The sequence below is a fragment of the Uncinocarpus reesii genome, genomic scaffold (assembly GCF_000003515.1).
Source record: "Uncinocarpus reesii 1704 scaffold_2 genomic scaffold, whole genome shotgun sequence".
Lineage (NCBI taxonomy): Eukaryota > Fungi > Ascomycota > Eurotiomycetes > Onygenales > Onygenaceae > Uncinocarpus > Uncinocarpus reesii.
The window spans coordinates 1,126,841-1,150,767 of record NW_003052499.1 but is presented as its reverse complement, the minus strand read 5'-3'; the positions used below and the strand labels follow the sequence as shown (position 1 = coordinate 1,150,767).

Here is a 23,927-nt window from a genome sequence, read left to right as displayed (position 1 = left end):
TCCCCTATCGGCAAGGAGCTGCGACAACTAAATGCACCAAGTCGCACGACCCCTCAAAACCTCTCATTCAATATGCGTTGATGATCGATGCTGGTAGCACTGGTTCTAGAATCCATGTCTATCGCTTCAATAACTGCGGTCCTACCCCTGAACTTGAACATGAAGAATTCAAAATGACAGAGAAGCGGAAGGGCGGAGCAGGACTGAGTTCCTATGGGGCAGATGCTGAAGGTGCCGCAAAGAGTCTTGACCCGTTGATGCAAGTGGCTTTGGACACAGTGCCGGAGGAATATAGGTCGTGCTCGCCGGTTGCCGTGAAGGCAACGGCTGGTTTACGTATGCTGGGCCCTGACCTCAGCCAGAAGATTTTGGAGGCGGTTCGACACAGATTGGAGACTCAGTACCCTTTCCCGGTTGTGTCAAAGGAACGGGGCGGGGTTGAGATTATGGATGGAAAGGATGAGGGCGTTTACGCGTGGATCACAACCAACTATCTTCTTGGAAATATTGGCGGCCCAGGAAACAATCCCACGGCTGCTATTTTCGACCTGGGGGGCGGCTCGACTCAAATTGTTTTTGAACCGATGTTCAAGGTCCCTGAGAAGATGGAGGACGGGGACCATAAATACGAGCTTACCTTTGGCGGTAGAAAGTTCACTTTATACCAACACTCGCATCTCGGATATGGACTTATGGCCGCCAGGAACGCAATTCATAAGGCTATCATCGACGCGAAGCACAGTTCTAACGCCGAAGACAAATCTTGGCTCTCTACCCCCATTGTCAATCCCTGTGTTGGCCCTGGCATGGAGGTTCATGTCAACGTCACACTGGGTGAGGACCATGCCCTTGGGGAGAAGGTTCAAGTCAAAATGGCTGGTCCGACTGGCGCTCCATCGGCAGCTCAGTGCCGTGGCATCGCTGATAAGGTCCTTCAGAAGGATGCTCAGTGCGCTCTGAAACCTTGCTCATTCAATGGTATTCATCAACCGTCTCTTGCCAAAACGTTTGCGCGAGAGGACGTGTACATCTTCTCATACTTTTACGACCGGACGGCTCCGCTAGGAATGCCTGATTCGTTTACTTTACGTGACTTACAGCACTTGACCAATACAGTTTGTGCTGGCGAGGGTAGTTGGGGTGTGTTTGAGGGTATCGCCGATGCTCTTGAGGAATTGAAAGGACGCCCGGAGTATTGTTTGGATCTGAACTTTATGCTTTCGCTTCTGCATCATGGGTATGAGATGCCACTTGATAGGGAGGTTAAAACTGCCAAGAAAATTGATGGTAATGAATTGGGATGGTGTCTTGGGGCCAGGTAAGGGATTTCGCTTTGCTTTTCTACATGAGAATCTGCTGACAATTATTTTTTCGTAGTCTTCCCCTTCTTAGCAAGGACTCTGGCTGGCAATGTCGTATTAAGCAAATTTCCTAAAGGATAGAATTAGACTTCCTTTGTGACGATGGTTTCCCTTCTGCCTCTTGTCTTATTTGCACGTATATAATACTAATTGATGACATTGATTTTATCTTTGGTTCAGAAATGACTGAAGCAGCCGTTTGACCCCTTTTCTACTTCCAAAAGATATTGGACTATTTTGGTTTGGGCTGGGCCTTGGTTTTCGGTGCGATGGAGTGTTGTAAGGTATCATTGGCAATCCAAGGTCTCTAAAAATCTGTGAATTAATATCTGCTTCTATGTGATATCTTGAATCTGAGTTGAATATCCAAGCATAAGCTGTTAGCTTTTTGAGAAATATCCTGTGTTGGTACTACTGCGGTTCAAACTAGCTTTTTCACAGTTTTAGAGAATACTACCATTGACTCCGCTCATATCTGGGTATCAAAAATTATAACAAAATCATCACGAGCTTGGTTTAAATGGCAGATGGAAATAGCACCAAGTAGGGAAACAAACTCCAAGAGGTCGGTAGAGAAGATACATGGTCCAAAAGAATATGGGACCGGCTAGATGTCAGCGATCCACCTCTTCTATCGTTGGCCTTTTTGACGCCATCTGGTTTCCCATTAATTTATCCAAGATATTTGCATTTTTGCAAGACTGCTGATTGCCTTCATCATGGCTATCGTGATCACCACTTGTTTCAGATTGGTTATCTGGGTTCTCTTCGAGGACTCCAAGGCCGAGGTTCTGGGGGAAGGAAGCACTGAGTTAGCTCACCGCTTTTTGTGCGAAGAAACAAAGAGTGATACAAACCATCTCAATATACTGGTTGGGGTTTTCCTGTTCCTCATGTCCTCCCTCCCCCGCGCCTTCGTTACCGTCAGGGATTTCAACACTGATTACTTTCCCCGACGCAATGTCCTTCTCGAGATGGTCGTTCGCAGCTTTGAACGCAGGGAGGAACGCGGCTAGACGAGAGGATAGATCGGAGGTAGGCATCTGATACATGGAAGGTTTGCGGCCCGTGACTATTATAGGCTCATCATCACTCTCGCTAGATGATGATTGAGACGTGTCGTGGTCAAAAGAGACCGGATTAGGCTCGTCCTCATCCTCGCCGCTGGATGGCGGCCGGGACGAGGATCCCGATAACGTGGAAGCTGACGATGAAGTGGAAGTCGCTGGGCTTGTTTGACGAGAGGCAGTGTTAAGGTGTGTTTCCGCAAGGAGTTTCTCGCCATCACTGTGGGCTGCCACCAGGCTGTTCCCATCCGAGACAGATCCGACCTTGAGCCGTTTCGGCGGCGAGCCACATCTGCTACCGTCACGAACTCGTTTTTGCGAAAGGCCTGGCATTTTGCTGTTGAAACAGGGAGCAAAGCGGGGGGTTTGAACTGGAATGGTGAACCCTCTGGGCTGGCGCGCGAACTTTTTGGCGAACTCGATGCGGGTTTTGGTTCACGGTTCGATCTCTCCGCCGTGGGCCGCGCACGGATAACTAGGTCAACAATTGGCTTTCCCCCTCCACTGCGGAATCTCTGAGACGAACCGAACCAAGCCTACTCAAACCGGAGCGCGGTGCTCCAACTAGCTATCAAGCCGTCGAGGAAGAGACCAAAACCGTCGCGATGCACCAACTGTTTCGCCGAAAAAATAAGAAACGCGGCGTGACATCATCTGTCTTATGTCATCCGGCTGCACGTGACGGCCAGGGGGCATCGGGCGTTGAAACTATCAAAACAGCCGCAGCGGCGTCGACGGCACGAACTCCGCCTCGATATTCGCGGTCGAGACTGCTCGTGTTAGGTTTCCTAGTGCTGTCAGGAGAGGGGCTGGCCAGCGAGTCTGACTCGACCCCAAGCTGATATCTGTGCCGTTATCACCTGCGTTACGGTGGATTACTGGGCTCCATTTGCTTCATCACATAAATCAGCCATACATATTGGTGGCTTGGTGCTAACCTAGTACGTATTTGTTTCATTTGTTCTACTTTGCGAATGATGTGCTTTCGAATACTTAGTTTTCCGCACGAGCCAGCCTTGTCTGCAAGGGCGGCGGCTATGCGGAGTACGCATCGCTATATGATCTCTTATATAGCCCTGGAAGCGCCTATTATTTATCTCTTGACATAGTGTCCCTCATCTCTACATTCCATGGTCAAATTGCTACCGTAACTTTTTGCTGGCTTGCCTTTATTTCTGTTTCTCCACGAGAAGAAGAGCTGATACATCTACTAAGCGATCATTTGGGGGTTCTGCCAAATAATCTACACGGCAAGGACAAGTCCCTGAGAAAAGGTGGTGTCTGCCTTGAACCAGTATCTTGATTTTGGCTCTATATCTCAATGGTAGAGCTGCCCCGAGCGCTGAGAGCCGAGAAAGAACCAAAATTCTGATCGTTTATTCTAGCCAGGGCTCAGATGTCTCTGTCCAGCATGAGCAATCCAACCATCCAAACGACGGGCATCGACCCGGAGCCAGAAGCAAGCAGCAACGACACGAAGTTGCCCGCAACCCGCAAGACTCTTCATCAAAATATCATTGGCAAACTGCGCCCACTTCCCTTCCAATATAGATGGGTAGTGTGGCACGAGAAACACGTTGAGTCTGCGAATTACCATGACAGGTTATACCTGCTTCACGAAGATGTCGCAGACATTGCCACGTTCTATCGCATATACAACAATTATCCTTGGGAGAAAGTCAGGCTACGAGACTCTGTGCATATTTTCCGTAAAGGAACAAAGCCAATATGGGAAGATCCGGAGAACGTGAATGGCGGATGCTGGACGTTTCAGGTCCCGAAAGCGAAAAGCCAATCCTTCTTCCACGAACTTGCCATTCTCTGCATGGCAAACGAACTCCAAGCCGCTGTACAAGGGGGTAAGTCGCACCGCCCTACTTCCCATCCCAGGCACCACTTGTATCTACAGGTCTGACTCGTCTTTCTAGAGCACGATCATGTTTTAGGCGTATCAACCTCTGTACGCTTCAAAACGCACCTAATCTCTGTCTGGAATAAGTCTGGTAGAAATGAGAAGTCCATTCGAGCTCTCGGTGACACAATTATCGAGCGTCTTTCTGAAGATCTACGCCCAGCTTCGACTAAATCATACTATTATAAACGGCACGACGAACACGATGGGTTCGCGGCCGCATTAGAGGCAGTGCGAAAGAGTCAGGAGAATAGCACCTCGTGATCGAAGGGCGACGGTGGTGATTAGGGTTGGAGTGGCTGTTTTAACGACTTATGTATCTGTGGAATATCCGAATCCCACAGGATGAATGATTTGATAGATTTATGTTGTGCCCTATGGCACTATTCTTACGCGGCAAGCTCTCCTCAATGAACCAACATTCTTTATTTCAAAATTAGATGTGTCAACTGTTAGAGTGCGCGTGAATTGCAAGAGCACATCGCAATGCTGCTTCCCTTTGCTATATATTTTATATCTTGGGTATCAAAAGCCAAAAGCTACATCAGGAAGGGAGGATAAACCATGCCAACGCGTCCATAGAACACCGTCTTCAAGCGCCCTGCTATGCACCACGTCCAACGCCGCCGACCAAACCAACGCTTGAGCCTAGAAAGCATCTTTGAAAGTAGACACGACTGCAATAAAGAGAAACTAAGTAAACCTATCGGCTCCGGCTCCTACGCCGACTCCTCCGATCGTCTCTATCCACGCTCGAACCGCGAACAGAGGCTGTGCTGCCAGCACCAAGTGTACTCCCAGGAACGTACCTGTCTAGCCTGCCTCTGTCATCGCGGTCACGGTCCCTTTCTCTGTCGACGTCTCTGTCCCGATCTCGATCGTTGTCCCTGTCACGGTCGCGAGACCGATTGCGGTCCTTGTCGCTCCATGTCCTGTCTCTGTCTGGGGAGCGCACGCGGCGTTTTGGTGAGCGGCTTCGCGTTGAGGTCGCGGGCACATATCGGTCGATTCCAAGTTGGCTAGGCGACCTAGAACGACGGGAAGGCCTGCGGGATTCTGATCGACGGCTTTCTTCTCGGCCTCTGTTAGCTAAAGAGCGCGAGCGGGAACGAGCCCTCGATCTGGATCTTCGTCGGTGCGGGCGCGACCGTGAACGCGAAGGAGAGTAAGCTCGAGGCCGATAGCTGCGGTCTTCACGATCCCGGTCTCGCTCTCGGTCGCGGTCCCTCTCCCTGTCCCTTTCCCGCTCGCTATCCCGAGGTCGATAACCGTCGCCCACTAGTCCCCTCTCCCTGTCTCGTTCTCGTCTGTCTTCTCTGTCCCTATCCCAGTCTCTGTCTCTGTCCCGTTCTTTTTCTCGTTCAGTATCTCTAGGCCGATAGCCGTCACCGCCTCTATCCCAATCCCTATCCCTTTCGCTATCGCGAGGTCGGTAACCGTCACCACCTCTTTCCAGCTCCCTTTCTCTCTCTCGATCCCGCTCCCGTTCACTATTACGAGGGCGATAGCCATCTCCACCTCTTTCCCGTTCCCTCTCCCTTTCCCGCTCACGGTCTCGAGATCGTTCCTGGACTGGCGAGCGAGTCCTGCGACGCGTGGTTGACCGATCGTCTCTATCATGTCTATCACGCGGTGTTCTATATTCACGATCCCTCTTATCAGTATCCTTTCCACGATACCGTTCATCATCGTAATGCGACGATCGTCTGGTTACCGACCCGCTTTGAGAGCGGTCTCGTGGCCGAGCCCGATATTTGTCATAACGATTCTCGGCGACTTCCCTGTTCGCTTTATCACGCTCATTTTTTGGACGAGAGGGCATGCTGGCTTTCACTGATGGCGGATGTGCCTGAGCCTGTTGCTCTTCTTCCAATGCTTCTGCCTTTTCAAAATCAAATTCGGGCCGTTGTTTCGATTTTGCCGCAAGTTCCTTGCCTTCTTTCAGGAGAAGTTCTAAAGCTTGGTCTTCCAGGGCCTTCTCGTCCACAGGGGCGGGAGATGGGGTAGGCGCTTTCGGAGTCCTCGACGTTTCCTTTCCTGGAGTGCGTTCCGATCTTCCATCACGGTTTCGGTTTGTGTCTCGATCACTATCACGGCGCCTATCGTCATCGCGATCCCGTGCTCTCTCTCTATCACGCTCCTTTTCACGCTCCTCCCGCCTCCGTTCTCGGTACTCGCGTTCTTCCTCGTCTCTCCGTCTTCTACACTCTTCCCGCTCCTTGTCTCTTTGTTCGTCCAATTTTCTTTCTTCCTCACGGCGTGCTTCCCGTTCAGCGCGCCGTTTTTCCTCCCGTTCTTCGCGCTCTTTTCGTTCGGCCTCCTTTTGCTGTCTCCTTATCTCTCTCTGTTTACGACGTTCCTCAGCATCGGCTTTGGCACGTTCCTCCTTTAACTTTCTTTTAGTCTCCAGTTCCTTTAATCTGGCCTCCTCCCTCTCCTCTCTCTTGGCTTGTACTAAACGGGCATATTCCTCGTCCGTAGTGCTACCCTTTTGTTCCTCTGCACGGGCGGTCTCCTCTCCTACTTCCTGTCGGCGAATGCTCCGGAGGACATCCAGTATTTCCCCCAGGAAATTGGCAGACAAGGCGTCGACTGCACTTTCCACACTTTTGTAAAGATCGCTCCTGTCCACAGCACCCTCAATGAGCGTGGCCGCTTTTCCTCTTTCGCGAGATAACAGTGAAGGATCACGCTCGATTTCGGATTCCGCCATTTCAATCAGAGCTGAGGTAAACGACTTCTTCGCCTCCTACAATGCAATTTGAATTAATCAACGGCCTGTCGCACCAGTAGTAGCCGGGTGAGTAATTGTCTGTGCACTCACACTTCCGTTGAATTCAGCCCATATTTTCTTCCGTATAGCATCAAAGCCACCTTTTTTCTTGAATGAGTAGAGTAGACTATCGATGGCAGCGCGTTGAGCAGAAGAAATTGGTAGCTCGGAAGTTTTAAACTTCTTGCGATAGACATTCTCAATCTCGTCGCTAGGCCGTTTCGTACCGGCCATTTCAATGTCGGAAGCAGCCATCGCTGCTGATATCTCGAAAGCGCGCAAGTTAGGGGAGCTTCACATGTTGGCTCTGAGGTGCGAGATTCACCAAAAAGTCGATGATGCCGCCCATGATAAAAAGGCACGGAGAAAGGTTCATCCGTGCCCGGCCCTCCAAAGCAGGTAGCGATTGCTAATAATCCGAGCGTCAAACACTTCCAACGACGACGATACTCTGGCATACGGTCCCGTTGCGAATTGTTCCCTCGTCAGGAAAAGCCAAAGTAAAGTCAAGGGCCAGAGGAGCAATTGAGACCACGTCTTCGTTCTATACGTTACTTTGATACTTTATCAATCCTACCCGGCGAGCCCTCTGCGGCAACAGCATTTCAACCCGCCATGCCTGTGCATAAGGTACTTTTCTGGAGCGGATTTGGTATGTTCGCAATCAATTGCAGATTCTTCATCTGATTATGGAAACATACGCCCGCCACATGATTTGATAGTACCGCCAATGTCTCGCAGCTGATCTCTGACCGCTAAACTTCCATAGGCATTGCCGTCCGTCTCTGGCAACTCGGTATTGAAATGCGCCCATTTTTCAACAAAGAATCCCTATGGGTTTACCCGCTCTTTGCAACCGTTGGCGGCAGCTTTGGATACTGGCTTCAGGGTGTTGAATCGCGACAGTTGAAAATGCTTTCGGACCGGAAGGAGATGTTGTTGGAGAAACGGCGAAGGAGGGCGGAGAGAGAAGCGAACGAAGTGGGAATTAACAAGGTTGAGGAAGGTGGGCTTCTCGCAAGCACTTCGTGAGAGGAGTCTACCGCGTTCAAAACGATACGAGCGTAATCTGGTCGCGATGAAAAACGTATGCACATTGACTTCGAAACCGAAGGTGAAAACGAGGTGGCGATGAAAAGGATAACGGATGAGCTTCTCTCTGTGGAAGAATTGAGCCCTCTCCGTATTTGCGGTTGCACTGTACAATTGCTTCAATTCTGTTGTTGGTTCGAATATAGCCATGGCTCCTATTACAAACTTATCAGGATGCTATGATTCCCCAAATGTAAACTAACCATTACCATGTACCCCCTTTCTACATTCATGTTTATTTTTTTTTTTTTCAACTTGAATCACAAGTCAAACAATCGAGAATCCAAGTGGCTCAAATATTCTTTTCACCAAACGAGCAAGCCAAGGAACCGTATATCACTTCTTTCCGTCAAGCCGCGTTTTTTGTGAAGCGTTGTCCAAGGCTTTTTTATTATTATTTCGATCCTTTTTCTTCTCCCTACCCTTTAGCAGGCCCAGGATTTGCTTCTTCATCGCTTTCTCTATTTCCCTGGCCATCTCCAGCTGTACGACCCTGCCAGCGGCCCTTTCGAGTTCTTTTTTTGTATCATGTCGATTGTCAACCCCAACTCCACAACCGTCTTTACCTTGCCGGCCCTCCTTAGGCTTGTTGCCATTATCTTCTGCGCTAAGCATCTGTGCGACAATTTCCCCACGTTCATCTTCAGTTGCTCCACTGATGGACAGATAACTAGGTAGCCCAAAGCGGAAGTGTTTGGTGGCCCCCCATTTCATAACCTGATCAGCGAGGCGACAGCAGCCAGCGGCACAGACACAGTGCTTGAAATCCAGGGATATATGTGCAAGGCCTAGGTATTGACGGATGAAACTCAGCGTGCGACCCCAAAGGATATCGTTCAACATTTTCATATCGGTCTCGTGCTCTGTGTTATGAGTAATGCTAAACGCGGTATTTGTCGTATAGCCTGAGGAGAGTGCCCGTATCTGAGCTTGGACTTGTAGTTGCGCTTCATCTCGTCTGACCTGCCGGGCTTGTTCCTTGTCCTGATATCTCTGATGATTGATGTCGTCATCTTCGCCCGTATTCCTTTCATCACACTCGATATTGTTCAGGTTCATTCCCACAGTGTGGTCCTCAGCGCCAACGAGACGTGCGCGAAGGGCCGATATCTGCTTTGCCATAGGTCTCACTGCTGAGAAATTGTCTTGACGCGTGATCACTTGCTCCATCATTGCCAACTGCGTGCTGAATACACTTGTAAGATATCGGAAGTCGCATATATCAAAGATAACCTCTACACTGCGAATATATCTGATATTCTCACTGAGTCGCGGGTATCGCTGGATGGCGTAGAGGAGAAGATCCGGGGTGACGATCGAAAAGGTATTTTCCCGGTAGAACTCGACAATGGCTTCCTCGTAGATTTGCTTGCAAACGCGCAAAATGACAAGATTCGGCGCGTCGTACTTTTTCTGTGCGTTGTTCCCTGGCTTGTAGCGCGTTGGGACGAACGGCTTGATAAAGACTCGCCCAGGAACAAGGGTGAAATGGTATATTTTCTTGCGCAAACTCAATGGTAAATTGAAGAAATGCGGCTGTTGCGAATGGACTGGCGTTTCGACAGGTTCGCCCGTATCAACATGGCTGAAAGGAGTCATCATGGACGTGACCTAATCACATAAACAAGGAAGGAGACGGTTGTGCGGGATAAGGAAGATGAGCCGCATTTAATGAGATAGAATTGCCCTGAGAATTGCTGGGCTCACTTGTTTGGATCGCCGCGGCAACTTCAGGGATTGTCGTCTATTATGTATGTCGTGATATACTTATGGCAAGCCACAGGCTGTAACAGAAGGACAGATGAAAAAAGAACGCAAACCAGTTCACACTGAACGTTCAGAAATTAAATAAAAGGGGCCAAAAGCTTTAACGCACCTGCATTGAGAAATTGTGGTATTAAGCACATTGTAGAGAAAATGCAGAAAAGGAGTAAATATAAGATACTCCATGGGGTATCTCTTGGGGAAGCTAGCACCCTATTCAACAATTTAAATCCAATTCCGAGATAAGGATCATCACTGTTCAGCATCCAATTGTAAGGACACCTCCCATTTCTGGCCTCCGGCTCCATATACTCCCCCAAGCTGCTCCTTGATCATACTCGTGATCCGTTCGCGCAACCTCGCCAGGCTTTCCTCAGTTCCACTGACCCTGAGTTTAAGGTTCGCCATGCAGAGTCCATGATGGACCTGCCAGAACTTCGCTTCTTCAATGCCTGAAACGGCTGGGTGCGAGACGATATCTTTCATTACGTTTGAGACTCCGGGTCCAGAATACGACATCAAAAGCATGGAGCCGAGGGTTGACACGAGTCGTATTCCCAATGCACACATTGCAATAGCAACAGCCAGCGCAAACGCCCTGTCCATCCACTTGTAAATAGTCACTGATAACAAGGGAAGCAGGAGTAGGATCGTAGAGCATGAAAGCGTCAGGAAATGCGCCGGGTTGCTTAAAACAGAAGGGAGCGATTCCATATACGCAAAGCGCATCGCCTTTCCGATTCTTGCATGGTTCTTGAGGCCAATGGCGGATACAAGAGTTGCCGCAATGGCAAGGAGCACGGTGATGTCGAGGCTCCCTGGGGAAACACGTTCATGGGAATGTGGTCGATGAGCCCCGTGGTCTGAAGTTTCCAAGAGATGGGAGACGGCATGCGATATCAGATCGCCGCCCATAAAAAAGAGCAAGACTGAAAGAGCGAATCCAGCGACTACTTCAGCGCGTTCAAGGCCGAACGGGTGACGAACAGTAGATCGCTTCCAAACTTCAAAATTCCCAAGAACGTCCACTGCAACGCACAACATAGCTCCCAAAGAGTCGAAGAGCATAAGGTGTGAAAGTCCCGTCATTGCCATCGATCCATGAGCACTCCATAGAGTATATCCGGCGACCGCCATATGGCATACACTCCACCAAAAGCGAATCTTTTGCTCCCTGGACATACTACCGCGACATTCCTTCAGCGTTGGGATAGGTAAGGAGTTGGGAAGCGCCAATGGTGCCCTTGGAGGAGGTTCGAGGAAGATCTGGTGGGATACGCTGCTATGCTTGTATTTATGGCCGCGGCGCTGTCCTACCCCCTATGTCCAAGTCAGTTCCACTCCACCCATGATTACAGCTCAAACATACCGATTTTGCAATTGGAGTTTTTGCGAGAACAGTGGGTTTGAAATTGAAGGGGCCGGAAAGATCTTGACTAGCTCGTCGTTGCGGATTCCAGGAAGGATCTAGTCAACGGCATGGCATTAGATTCGAGCCCGTAGTATATTCAATGGGACGCAACCATACCTCCTGACGCGAACGTGTCGACCATTGGAGAAAGGGAATTGGAGTCAGACGAGACGTCCATCGAGGCAGCATAGGAGTCCACCGCTGGTTCATCTGGCGGAGGAGTTGGCGTACGTGGAGGTACGGGGATGGACAGATTCGAGGCCATTGCTGATGAAGGCTGGAACAGAGTCGGAGTAAAATTATCCAGTTGTTATAGCCATCATGAAGACAATCAAATTGAATTCACAATGGAACTAGCTGCGATTAGTCGTCATGTTGCTGTATATAACGCTCTAGAGCCGTTCACGAGCAGAAGTGTAGTCAAATATAATGACCAGCAAACAGTTTCACGGATGACAACGCCACCCACCTCCACAACCACCATCAACAACCGCGATTGCGCCCATCATCTACACTTCCAACCCCGAGCCCTGGATTTTGACGTGGGCTATGGATCTGGGCTCTGGAAAAGACGGTTAAGGCTTCCATGATTTGCTTGGTTGCCGTCCATGGATAGCCGCGGTGCGTTTATCATCTTCGTCCTCCTCTTCTTCCTCTTTGCGGCACCTGAACCGCACCAACCGGCCCCGATATCAAAGGCAGAGCTTCAGAAACAGCTGGATGCGGAGCAACGGGCCTTGTCCTGGTTGAATTCCTCGAGCTACGGAGACTTGGATAGCCAGCACGACCGCTGGCTGCCCCTTGCTGGGTTGACGAAGCGCGACGGCTTTGCATGGGGCCTGCTTCCGATTGTGCAAGACAGAGCTCGACAGCAACTGCAATTTATCCTTGGTGCATCCGGAATATCGGTGTCAGGATCCTCTGCTTCTCAGCCACACGCCCTAACTGCCGATTCCAACCTTACAGCTTTGGCTCTTCCCGTATATCGAAATGTGACGGGTAGGATACGGGGCGACTGGGTGCGGTGGAGGAAACCTGAGCTGGCAAATCGCCCAAACCTGAATCTAACTCACATAGCAACAAAGCACGACTACTTCACCCGTGAATTTGGGCGCAATATCACGACAAACAATGGGCACCTAGTTCTGGATTTCCAAGAGGAGGTAGAGAGAGGCAAGATTATTGACGTCAATGGGGTTCCAGTCCGCGAAATCAAGGTCCAAATGCTTGTAGAAGCTAATGATGGACTCGGTGAAAGCTGGACTCTCGCACTATTTGGGGTCCATTTTCCAACAACCGGAGCCATCGTGCTGACTACGGCGAGTGAAAAGTTTGCAGGAGTTACGGCCCTGCCCCATTTTACCTTGTCAAGGGACAGCTTCCGAATTTCGCGGCAGCTACTGAGCAAGTCGCTCTCAGATGCGCTCAAAGCAAAACAAAGTCGACCAGAACATTATTTGCCTTGGTCATCTTTGCCCCATGGGCCCAGTACTGTTGCTTTTCCGTCTCCAAAATGCGAGTATATTGCTTATCTTCAACAGCATCCAGTGATGATTGGAACGGCTCCTGCCCAGGAACCAATACTTGATGCTATTGAAAATGAGCTCCGATTTCCCAGGGGTGCCCCTATTCCGAATCCACCGCCAATGGTGATGTCTGCCGCAATGTTCTCTCCAGACTGTGGTTTTGTCCTGGAGTCGAAAGGACCACCCGCCTATGCGCCCCAGGACAACCTATATCTCTCGGGCCTGAAAAGAGAAGAGCAGGCCAGATATGCTAAGCGATTTATAGTCATTATTGCCGGTATCTTTATATTACAAATCAATTTGTTGATGCGTCAGATGAAGGAATCATCTACACCGTCAACGCGAAGCCGAGTAAGCTTTTATACCATAGCCATGATGTCCATGGGAGACGCCCTTCTCATCTCTTTCGTGATGGTACAGCTATGGTCGGAGGCGTCATTTTTGTTAATGACTGCTACTTCCTTTCTAGCATTCTTCTCTATCAGTTTTCTTGGAATGAAATTCCAAATTGAGATATGGACAATTCAGGAACCTGAGCGAAGAGGGAGCGACTCTCCTTCCTCTACGCAATCTTCGTCAGAACAAGCCTCTACAACTCTTCCTCCGCCCGCCGCAGCTGCAACGCCGCGTGACACTGGAGCCACTCCCGTTATTCTGCCTCCGGATCAAGACGGCCCTGACAATGAGGCTCCTTCGGCCCAGGTACAGACCAATAATGAGTCTGGGACGAGTGCCGGGGCGATGTATACAAGATTTTATTTCACGCTTTTCAGCCTTTTTTTCCTCTCCTCGTGGGTCACCTTCTGGCCTACTCGTCTCGCCGCCATATACGCCGATGTACTCATTTTCATCTACCTTTCGTTCTGGATACCCCAGATTCACCGGAATATCATGCGCAATTGCCGAAAAGCGCTTCGATGGGAATTCGTGATAGGGGAAAGTATTCTCCGCATTTTTCCCTTCGTATACTTTTATATATTTCCTCGCAATGCCTTATTAGCGACACTTAGTTCGACCGAAATACTCGTATTTGTGCTATGGGTGTGGATTCAGAACTGGCTACTTGTCAGCCAGGATATTCTTGGCCCAAGGTTCTTCATTCCAAAGACCTGGGTTCCGCCGGCCTACGACTATCATCCAATCTTGCGGGATGCGTCAGCTAGTGGATCGGGTGAAGACTTGGAATCCGGAGATATTTTACCCATAAGTTCTCTTCGGGCAGAACAGAGAGATGTCTCCGAGGACGCTAAAAATAGTGATAGGCCAAGCACTCGGGACAGGAGGAAAAAGGTTTTCGATTGTGCCATCTGCATGCAAGATATAGAAGTTCCTGTTCTCCTCACGCCTGGCAGTGGGGTTGGCAGCTCAGGGACCAGCGTCACGGAAAGCGCCGCAAGCCTTCTGAGTCGGCGCGCGTATATGATTACGCCATGCCGCCATATTTTCCATAGTCCATGTTTAGAGACTTGGATGCGACTCCGATTGCAGTGCCCAATCTGCCGCGAGTCAATTCCACCAATTTAAGGCGTGGGTTTTTGAAGTATATGCCGTGGAATAAGTCTAAGCACTCTTTCGCCGCATTGGGGAAGCCCTGTACATATTAATAAATCCGTAAAGCGCTCTTGCGCATCGTGAAGTTGGTTTCTTTTTGGTAGGACAAACTGGACGTAAATCCAAACTTGAAGCAACCGATATTCGGTAGTTAGCTATCTCGTACTGGCATTACTTCGGCGAAGTACGCATGGTTCACAGCATCGTTTTTGATATTCCGATGCATCATCACGGAATAAAGGTATCAAGTGCGGAGTCCAGGCCAGAGTCATATTTGGCCAATATCTGAATTCGATAACCAGAAGTATTCATAGACCAACATCGGTTCGACACGCAGACTTTGCTGGGTTTAGCGAAAAACGCTCGTGTTGGCATTGCAGCAGAAGAAAACATGATTTTATATTCTCACCGTCTCTATCTCGGTTTTAAGCAATTTTGCTTTTTGTGGCTCATGTTCCTCTAAAACAGCTTGTTTATTCAGCTAATACACAGCGACTTCGTGATAGATGGAGGATATCAGCGGCTTTGGCTTGCTCACGAGAAGTCAACACACGAGGGAATCGTGCCAAGTGCTTCCAGCATAAGAGCGTAGCAACTCTTATGGCAGCTGGATGAGTTGCGAACGAGGAGCCGCAGAGAATCCTGCCATGTTGTAACTAGCACTGCGAGGCTGCGAGCTATCTAGGCAGGAGAACACCTCAGAACCTTGCCCTGGGCACCCTCGACCTGCCAGCGCTTCAGGGATCACATCCTCCCTCTCATCAACGCCCAACGTCCCCCCACGCGCCGGCCATAGCTCCCATGCTGGCGTCAGAAAGAGTGAGAAGAGAGCGGCCATCGACATTCTTGAACTTCGCTGGCGCCTATTCTCAGGTTCACAGCCTCCTGGCGGACATCTATTTCAATCCTCGGACACTTGGAGGTTCAGTGACAGCCAGCAGCTCTGGATGCAACAACCGCGGTGCCATTCGTATAAGCTTGGCAGGACCAGCTAGCAAGGATGGACGTCCAACTCCTTGTCCGCTTTTGAGACAGATCATACGCCGCAATCGTTTTCACGAAGCAGCAGAGAGAGGCAGGTCACTTCACTTCGTTCACGAAGTGCCCCGGGGTACCTGGACTTCTTGTGCTCGAAGCCTGCATCAGGTACCGGAGAGTTGGGTAGCTCGGAAACGGCGGAGTCATCCAAGACAGTGGAGGACGGAAATAGACAGCCGGACGATGTGGAGGTGGCTCTCAAGGCTGCTTTGATTCAACTATGCCCGTGCTTGCGAGGCAAACTACCTGAACAGTTCCAACTATCAATCAAACCGTCAGCATCAACCTGATCACCAATGATTCCGGATGCTCCATTGAGCTGAAGAAGAGCGCGACAGATGCGGCGAAAGGGGCTAATCAAATCTGAAAGGGAAGATGAATTGTCTCTCTTTCCGAAGCTTCCATCCCATGCTCTTATTACCTGCGTGTTCAGGCAAGGATCAAAAGGAGCCCCTGAGCTTTTCGCCAAACAGCGAGAGAGGCCAATTCGGCCCCTGCTGGTCCGAGCTGTGTGCTGTACGAAGAAACATACCATGCGGGCATCTCTGCTCCTCAATTGGACGTACTCCTGGCCTACGGCCAAAGAGAGCTGATATCAGTGAGAACTTCGGGGAACCCGTTTGAATTGACCAGCTCAATGCAACGGTAACAGGGTGCGGACAATCATAATTGCAATGTTTACTTTTCTGTCGGGAACCCGAGGGCCAAGTCAGATCAAGCAAAATGCCATCTCCGAAGGGCTCCTACCTTGGGACAGAGATTAGTGGCATCTATTTAATCATGGCCCATCCCGACAGGAATCGAGAGTTGAGCGTGACTCCGCAGTCTCCTAGTATCAACTTTTGGTACAGCGGGCCCTGCCAGTATGGGTTTCTTTACTTGCCTTGCTTTTGCGGGGCTTCTGAGCTCCTTGCCTGTGCATTCATTGAGAGCTCCGGCGGACACATTTGTCTTCCCAGGAAGCAACAGTAAACCATGGGTTTCAAATCCTGCGGAGGAGTTCCTCACGGGAGGCTATCTCGTGGAGTATCATGACAACACCAAGGTAAGCAATTATCCTAATGCTTCAAAGGTCTGCGGTTGTCTAACGAGAAGAAGCAATTCTCCGCGCTTTCTTCAGCCCTGGAGGGAGTTGGATTAGCATCACAACATCGCTTTGACTATAACCACAAATTCTTCCGTGGATCGTCTTTCGTCGTCGACGAACCCGAAGATCAAGAGCGCACAATGGCGAAGATCATGTCAACTAAGCAGGTGAAAAACGTTTGGCCCATTCGGTTGATAAAACGTGACCCTGGCCAGATACATTCTAAACTGCCTGCTGGGATCCATAAATCCCCAAAGTTGGCCAAACGTCGATCAGAAGATAAATGGTCAACACACGTTATGACAGGGGTGGATAGGCTCCACGCTCAAGGCCTTACTGGCAAGGGAATCTTCGTTGCCATCCTTGATACCGGCGTGGACTACAACCATCCAGACCTTGGAGGCGGCTTTGGCCCCGGTTATAAGGTGGCTAAAGGGTACGATTTCGTGGGTGATAATGCGAGATTTGGGCAGGATCTCCAACCAGATGATGACCCCTATGAATCTTGCGGTCTCCACGGTACTTGGGTTTCTGGGATTGTAGCAGCCAATTCCGGCCCCTTCAACGCAGTTGGCGTTGCCCCTGAAGCGACTCTCGGCATGTATCGTATTTTCGACTGCCTTCTGTGGACCTCAGAAGATGTGGTTATCAGCGCCTATTTGAAGGCGTACGATGATGGCGCTGATGTTATCTCCTTGTCCTTCGGCTCCTATAGCGGCGTGCCTACTGGTACGTGATCCTTTACATATCAAATGAAGCATTGTGCTGACCCTGTTTTAGATCCGCTGGGGCGCGTTGTGTCCAACATTGTAGACTCAGGTGTCATTTGTGTTGCGGTCAGTGGTGAGGTTGGGGGTCCGCCTTTTCAAGCAAACAGTCCGGCTACCGCACATAACACTCTCTCCGTTGGTACGGTTGAAAATACGGTCAAGCCTATTTTCCGTTTTCTCGGAGAATATTCTGTCGACGGAGGTGACAGTGAAACCTTTGAATATGAACCGACTGATATCCCTTTTAAAGAGTCTAGAGAATTATGGACCTGGAACTATACGATGGATTACGACGATCCGTACAGCCTTCTTACATGCCCTGATTTTCCTCCCGGCGTCCCTGGCGTGAGTGAAAAGGTTGTCCTTGTCCCATTCTGTTTAGGGACTATGTTGGATGCCGTAGGCCTCGGGGCCAAGTATCTCATGCTTCATGATAATGGTGATATCCTCCCTTCAGTTGCCGTTGCTGATACGGACGACGATGAAGAGATACTGCTTGGGTTCGGAATTGTTACTCGCGAACAGGGAGATGCATGGCAAGCAAGTTTTCTGAAGGGCGCAAATGCCACCCTTTCCTTCACCAATCCAGATGACCCTGATTTCCGGTACCGCGAAGTCCCTAATAACCTCGGAGGGTCAATGGATATATGGAGTTCATGGGGTCCGTCGCTGGAAATGGATTTAGCGCCTATGCTTGCTGCCCCAGGCGCAAATGTTCTTGCCACGCTGCCTAAGAAAGATGGACTTTACGGTGTTCTATCTCGTGCAGGAGGTGCGGCTCCATATGCCGCCGGTGTTGCCGCTCTCATGAAGCAGCATGACAAACGGATAAACCCCAAAGAACTTGTGCGAGCTCTCACCACAACCGCAAACCCGATGAAATTCAATGACGGGCGATCCAAGGATGACACCTTTGCACCTCCAATCCAGCAAGGAGGCGGACTGATTAATGCATACTCGGCCATTCGCTCCACGACTAAAGTTTCACCAGCCCATATTAAACTGGGTGGTAGGAACAAGGCAGCTGTGGTCACTATTCGCAACAACGGACGCAAGTTTCAGACATATTCAATCTCACATGAGGCCTCCCACAGTGTCTACACTGTTTTCTCTGACCTTTTTGAACGCACTACGCTCCCCGAAATCGCGCCTAGCACCGCGCGTGTTCTAGTTTTCCCGCCCAAAATCATACTGCCACCAAGGACGAGTCTCGGGATCTTGTTGCACTTTAGCTCTCCATCCAAATTGGCCAAAGAACGGGCTCCAATCTACAGTGGTCACGTATTTGTCAAGGAGAAGCACGGAGCAGAGTTTTCTATTCCATACTCGGGCACACCCTCGAACCTTGAAGAGATCGAGCCATTCAACAAACGTCTTACCTATTTAGCCTCGACAGACGACATCAGTAAAGGGGTTGAGGACGGCCGTATCTTTAAATTCCCAAAGGAAAACGTCACGGATATTGAAGATTTCAACCTCCCAGTCATGATGGTTGGCTTGGACTTCCATGCTCGCGAAATCCAGGCCGAACTCATCCCAGAATCTCCAATTGAGGGCTTTGACGGCAGACTTGGAGGCAGTGAACCTTTTGGGCCTCTTCCCCCTGGGCTTTGGTTTCCCATCCCGGTTTTCGGCAACTTGGCTTCGGGTGAATTACTTCCGGAAGGGAAGTTCCAGCTTTCTGTGAGGGCGTTGAAGTACGGGGGAGAGCAAGACGAAAACAGTGCGTGGCAACAGATATCGACGACGACTTTTGGTGTCGAATTCGTGGGTGGAGGTGACTGATTAGTTTTTTTGGGCATGAGATGGAGTATTTTTTTTGGGATGTAAGCTGCTTGTTAAAGTGCGCTTCTTTATGATTTCTATGTCTCGATTCTTGTCCTTCTTAATATACTTTGATTCACGGATGACTCGTGACATGTCTTTCTAGGCTGATCTAGTTACTCCATGTAGACTCCAGTGATCGTTTCGTAGCTGGCAGGTTGCTGCCCTGAAAGTGTCTCTAGAATCCTTAGATTTTCACCAGTTGATTTCACCTATTTCGATGAAACCAGATATATCGAATATGTTCGTTAACCTCCATATCATTTCTTTAAGCATACCACAGCCCTTCCACTGGGTCTTCAACTTCATGCTCAAAGACGCCAAAGGCTAGATGGCCCACGTCCTCATTCATGCCCGCAAATTGCTCGTGGTAAGCGCTGGGTATTCTCACCGCACCCCATCGAACAGTACTTTGCGATATTTGCACCAAAATGCTTTCCTCACCCTCTCCCAAATCGCTCTTATACCTTGAATCCAGCTTGGTGCCCGACAGCGTCTGAGCTGGTGCCAGCAAGCTCTGCAACTCTATAACCGGCTCTGAAGATTCGCGAGCTGGCTGATCGTTCCCTCGAAAGGTCGCCTGTCGTGGTTCGCTCAGGGGAACCTGTTCGTATCTCCACTGATCGTTACCCACGGATAACGGTGAGGCTGCCCCCGTCCCGAGGATGGGAGGCACATGGCAAGCAGCGGACACAACCATGGAGTTACTTCCTCCCATAACCATAGAACCTTTTATTCTTCTGGTGCATATGATGAGCGGAATGACCGCGAGTACACAAGCAATCACAAACACTATGAGGATTGCAAGGGTGGTGTATCCAATCCCGACATACGCATCAGCCGCAAGGCCGGATGAATCCTCTGCACCCCGTGCCGTATTTACTACGTCCGTAGAGTAGGGCGAGTATCCAACGAGATAATAGCCTGATAAGAATATCCAGATATCAGCACAAGACACACGGATGGAAAAACATGTGGAATTACTTACCTCCTTCAAGGACGAAAACATAGAGCGTGTTTGACACCAACCAATGTAGCAATACGCTAATGACAATCAACGGAATACTATACCGATACGGCAGCTGTAGTCGGTAGGTCGAAATTTGCTGACCCTGAGGGCGGGTGACGCGCAATGGGTGATAGCCCCTGCTGTACTTGTTCCACTCTTTCTCAATGCATATTCTAGTGTAAAGCGAATTGTACACAAAATATGAGAATGACAGTAGCAATTGCGGTGCGTTGGCCTGTAATGCGGCCATCCTCAGTCCCGCACCCCGGTATCCATTGGCGTTAAAAAGGCCATTGGTAGGGCTGTGTGAAAGGGTTTGCTTGCTAGGAGATTGTTAGGAAAGCGGAAACAAAGGGTTTCTGAATGTATAGTAATGGCAGAGAGTTTTACATACCGTTGGAGGGGATTGGAAGATTGTGCGGAACCAAGCATGGCACCTACGAAAGCGATCACACCTGCAAAAATGATATAGCTTCGTATCCATGCAGATTTTGATACAGCAGCAAACCACCGGCAATTACGGTGATGCCATCGCTGAGGCTGGGGCTGGGGCTGGGGGGCATTAATTGGACGCGCTGCCCAGATACTGGTTGTCGAAGAGTGGTTTAGGGTGCACCTTGCAGCTGTCCGCTCATCGGGGGTGATTATAAAAGAGGCAATGGCATCACCGAGCACAACCAAGGGCTCCTGTGATAGAGGTTTGGCCAGCATGAATATGCACAAGCATGTTTTTATCATCACACAAATGATCACAGTCAGCAGGATCGAATTCGATAGACCGACTTTGCAGACGGGTTCAACTTTTTGAACTAGGCAATATTTCAATTTTAGATCTAGAACCTCGTTATATCTGACTTCGGGGATTTTAGCGGACTGGCTAACCAGGAACCTAAATGTGCGATTCGACTGTATATTGTCTGCGGAAAGAGGTTCAGCACCGGCATCTTGCTGGCCGTAGGCACGGTTGCAGGTCTGGAAACACCCCTCAATCCGATGCGTTCTGGGGTTGAGGTCTGCGGTTGTGCTGCAATTGGCGGCAAACCAGAGAGAGTTGCTCTCAGAAGCGGGTATATGAGGGCCCCAGAGATCCTCTGAATCGGGGTCCAAAGGCCCAAAGATGCCATCCCGCGTCCAACCAAGGCGGTTGTTTTGGCTAAACATGAAAATAGGATCGTGGGATTCGACCACCATCACTACATCGCCGTATGTGGTGCGCGCAGAGCAGAATTCATACTGCGATCGACATTCGGGTACGTCGATCCGTTTCCAGGTCTGGGCTGATCTCGCCGTGGATGAAATATACTGGCTCGCATTCGATTCGGGATTAAAGTAGTCGGTGACGGGTACAAGTTGCCCGAAGCCCTCTACTCCCTCGCTTACACCGGCAGGCAGCAGCATTGCACCCGGTTGAAAGTACTGTGCCTCATTGACAAAATCTTCCGATGCTATGGTGAGGTGCCAATGCCCTCCCTGATAATCAGTGGCAAAGATGACACTGTTAAAGAACAAATGGATCGGGACGGAGCTGATGAGGAAAAGAGCCCATAAAACCTTTTTGTAATAGGAGATATAAAAGAGGTTTCGGAGGGAGGGGACTCCAATCTCGAGAGGCGTGTCATCTTTATGAGCAGCATTCACTTCGCTCCGGGATGGCGAGCTGAGGACCTGCATGAAGAAGTTGGAGGAGGCCAGCACGCCGGTCGAGAAGACGTTGAGAACCAAATGTAGCCATAAGTTGATATTTTTGCTGGTAGCGCAATTGCCTCTGTAGAGGATAAGGCTGGCATTGACGCTGCCAGATCGCGAGCTACTCCAGGCCAGGAGGCTGATAGTAAGGACTGTGAAGATGAAAATGCATATCGTGTTGATGACTGCAGTTCGACGCCATCCTTTTTGATGCCAGTGCCATAGCGCTCGTTTCATTTCGTGAGGTCAGGGCCGTGAGTTGGCATCAATCGTTTTCTGAGTAGATATTGCATGTCTGAACAGCCGTTGAGACCAGCACACCGGCGGGAGGAGCGTTGAAGAATGCGCCAACATGTTTTATGAGCTATGAGTTAGATTGTTGATCCAAGGCTGCGGGCCAATTGTGGCTATCGCTGTCAGCAGTGTGTTGCTTAAAATAGTGTCTTTAGGAATGCCTTGCCGTGTCTCGAACGACTCTCAAGCTAATGTATGCACTGTCTCCAATGCCATTGAATGGGTATCCTGATCTCGAGAGATCTACTCTGCATAGAGGAGGTGACCAGCAGGGGTGAAGCATCAAGAGTGATCAAAGGTCTCACTCCATGAGAATTGGATATCATGAACTGGAAAATGTTTGACAAACGAGCCGACAGTAACTACGCTAACGAGTTAATTAAAGTAAGAGAGAACTCTCTTCAACAAGAGTGACTTTCAGCTACAATCGCGGCCGTCGGATTATGCGCATAGAATACTGAATCTGTTGAAGAACGATATGTATTTACATGCCCACAACGTCATTAAACGCAGTGTAGACGGTGAGTTGACGATCCCATGAGATCGAAACATGCCGTACAAACGAAGAGGAAGGCTAGACAACAACGCAGCTTTTCGTAGCGCGCCATTCCTCGCAAAAAAGCATTGGGACATGGGATAGGGAAACAGGGCGTTGAGACGACAGCATGCCAGGGCCTGCGGAAGGCGTGCAGTAACCACCATTCATTCCAGGCCATTATCTTAATCTTTTTTAGAATCGACATGAAACCATTAAGAAATGCATTCGACGACCCTACTCCCGAAACGACATGCGCGCATCCCGAATCAGTGTCCGCCAAAAGACATGCGTACTTTCACTCGTCTTCCTCCAACGAAGCCTTGTAGGACGCTTCATCCATCAATCCGTCCAGCTCGCTGGGGTTAGTAACCTCGACCTTGACAAACCATCCGTCGGCTTCAGGGGAGTCGTTCACGGTCTTCGGTTTGTCTTCCAATACAGTGTTGGTCTCGACGACAGTGCCGGAAACGGGGGACAAGATATCGGAGGCAGACTTGACGGACTCCACGGCGCCAATGGTCTCGCCAGCGGTGACTGACGCATCGACACTGGGGAGCTCGATGTAAACGACGTCTCCGAGGGCGTTTGCGGCGTACTCAGTGATGCCGATGGTGGCTAGAGAGCAGCGGTCAGCGGGTGGGCTGTTGGTGGCATTGTAACATAGCATACCTGTTTTGTTATCTGCGGACAATTCGACCCATTCGTGCTGTTCGGTGTATTTCTTCGCTTGCCCTAGTAGACAAATCGACGAATTGAGTCAGCAACGGCTTTCTGTCTTCCAGCCATGGAAACCACATTTCGGCGCCGAATCCGGCAGGCCGGCGGAGCACAGGCGGAACCAAGAGATGGGCAGTCTGCCAGAGCAATTGGAGTAGTCTCGACGTACAGAAAGTACTCTGCGAGAAGCCTCTTCGGGTATTGGAGAATGCGTTCCAAGCGGGCTTCGAGGCGGTGCGGAGGGACGAGGAGCACACCCGGACCTTGGGAGCCGCCACGAAGGCGCTCCGGAGGGGGCTGGCAATTCGAGCAGCGGCGAAGGACATTCTAGCAGTGCAATTGAAGATATGGGCAAGGGGGATTGACTGTTCAAATTGAAATTTTCCCAGCGCTGGAAAACAGTGGCAGTGGTGTCGGTGCAAGGATGAGTGGGCAAACTAACTAGTGAGCGGGTGAACGCATGTTTGGACGAAAACATTGATTTTGAATTCTCCGACGGAAAACTTG

At 50.0% G+C, this 23,927-nt stretch overlaps 11 protein-coding genes across 11 annotated transcripts; 5 read left to right on the top strand and 6 right to left on the bottom strand.

Moving 5' to 3' along the window:
- Positions 1-173: 173 nt before the first annotated feature.
- Positions 174-1,435, top strand: UREG_03370 (guanosine-diphosphatase; the record flags this gene model as incomplete). Its single annotated transcript, XM_002543807.1, has 2 exons — positions 174-1,318; positions 1,378-1,435. The coding sequence occupies 2 exons, from the start codon at positions 174-176 to the stop codon at positions 1,433-1,435; spliced, it is 1,203 nt and encodes a 400-aa protein (XP_002543853.1).
- Positions 1,436-1,975: 540 nt separating this feature from the next.
- On the bottom strand, positions 1,976-2,761 carry UREG_03369 (uncharacterized protein; the record flags this gene model as incomplete). The annotated part of the gene is made up of 2 exons (XM_002543806.1): positions 1,976-2,152; positions 2,183-2,761. 2 exons carry the CDS (start codon positions 2,759-2,761, stop codon positions 1,976-1,978), a joined length of 756 nt encoding a protein of 251 aa, XP_002543852.1.
- Positions 2,762-3,839: 1,078 nt separating this feature from the next.
- Positions 3,840-4,604, top strand: UREG_03368 (uncharacterized protein; the record flags this gene model as incomplete). The annotated part of the gene is made up of 2 exons (XM_002543805.1): positions 3,840-4,287; positions 4,357-4,604. The coding sequence occupies 2 exons, from the start codon at positions 3,840-3,842 to the stop codon at positions 4,602-4,604; spliced, it is 696 nt and encodes a 231-aa protein (XP_002543851.1).
- A 1,014-nt stretch (positions 4,605-5,618) lies between these two features.
- On the bottom strand, positions 5,619-7,368 carry UREG_03367 (uncharacterized protein; the record flags this gene model as incomplete). Its single annotated transcript, XM_002543804.1, has 3 exons — positions 5,619-5,680; positions 5,892-7,089; positions 7,165-7,368. 3 exons carry the CDS (start codon positions 7,366-7,368, stop codon positions 5,619-5,621), a joined length of 1,464 nt encoding a protein of 487 aa, XP_002543850.1.
- Positions 7,369-7,728: 360 nt separating this feature from the next.
- On the top strand, positions 7,729-8,145 carry UREG_03366 (uncharacterized protein; the record flags this gene model as incomplete). The annotated part of the gene is made up of 2 exons (XM_002543803.1): positions 7,729-7,765; positions 7,883-8,145. The coding sequence occupies 2 exons, from the start codon at positions 7,729-7,731 to the stop codon at positions 8,143-8,145; spliced, it is 300 nt and encodes a 99-aa protein (XP_002543849.1).
- A 396-nt stretch (positions 8,146-8,541) lies between these two features.
- UREG_03365 (uncharacterized protein) lies at positions 8,542-9,804 on the bottom strand (the record flags this gene model as incomplete). The annotated part of the gene is made up of 1 exon (XM_002543802.1): positions 8,542-9,804. One exon carries the CDS (start codon positions 9,802-9,804, stop codon positions 8,542-8,544), a length of 1,263 nt encoding a protein of 420 aa, XP_002543848.1.
- A 417-nt stretch (positions 9,805-10,221) lies between these two features.
- On the bottom strand, positions 10,222-11,645 carry UREG_03364 (uncharacterized protein; the record flags this gene model as incomplete). The annotated part of the gene is made up of 3 exons (XM_002543801.1): positions 10,222-11,289; positions 11,339-11,436; positions 11,498-11,645. The coding sequence occupies 3 exons, from the start codon at positions 11,643-11,645 to the stop codon at positions 10,222-10,224; spliced, it is 1,314 nt and encodes a 437-aa protein (XP_002543847.1).
- A 343-nt stretch (positions 11,646-11,988) lies between these two features.
- On the top strand, positions 11,989-14,430 carry UREG_03363 (uncharacterized protein; the record flags this gene model as incomplete). The annotated part of the gene is made up of 1 exon (XM_002543800.1): positions 11,989-14,430. The coding sequence occupies one exon, from the start codon at positions 11,989-11,991 to the stop codon at positions 14,428-14,430; it is 2,442 nt and encodes an 813-aa protein (XP_002543846.1).
- Positions 14,431-16,360: 1,930 nt separating this feature from the next.
- UREG_03362 (uncharacterized protein) lies at positions 16,361-19,137 on the top strand (the record flags this gene model as incomplete). The annotated part of the gene is made up of 3 exons (XM_002543799.1): positions 16,361-16,540; positions 16,594-17,311; positions 17,363-19,137. 3 exons carry the CDS (start codon positions 16,361-16,363, stop codon positions 19,135-19,137), a joined length of 2,673 nt encoding a protein of 890 aa, XP_002543845.1.
- A 1,019-nt stretch (positions 19,138-20,156) lies between these two features.
- Positions 20,157-22,108, bottom strand: UREG_03361 (uncharacterized protein; the record flags this gene model as incomplete). Its single annotated transcript, XM_002543798.1, has 2 exons — positions 20,157-20,508; positions 20,580-22,108. 2 exons carry the CDS (start codon positions 22,106-22,108, stop codon positions 20,157-20,159), a joined length of 1,881 nt encoding a protein of 626 aa, XP_002543844.1.
- An 890-nt stretch (positions 22,109-22,998) lies between these two features.
- Positions 22,999-23,746, bottom strand: UREG_03360 (glycine cleavage system H protein; the record flags this gene model as incomplete). Its single annotated transcript, XM_002543797.1, has 3 exons — positions 22,999-23,318; positions 23,373-23,435; positions 23,590-23,746. 3 exons carry the CDS (start codon positions 23,744-23,746, stop codon positions 22,999-23,001), a joined length of 540 nt encoding a protein of 179 aa, XP_002543843.1.
- Positions 23,747-23,927: the final 181 nt, after the last annotated feature.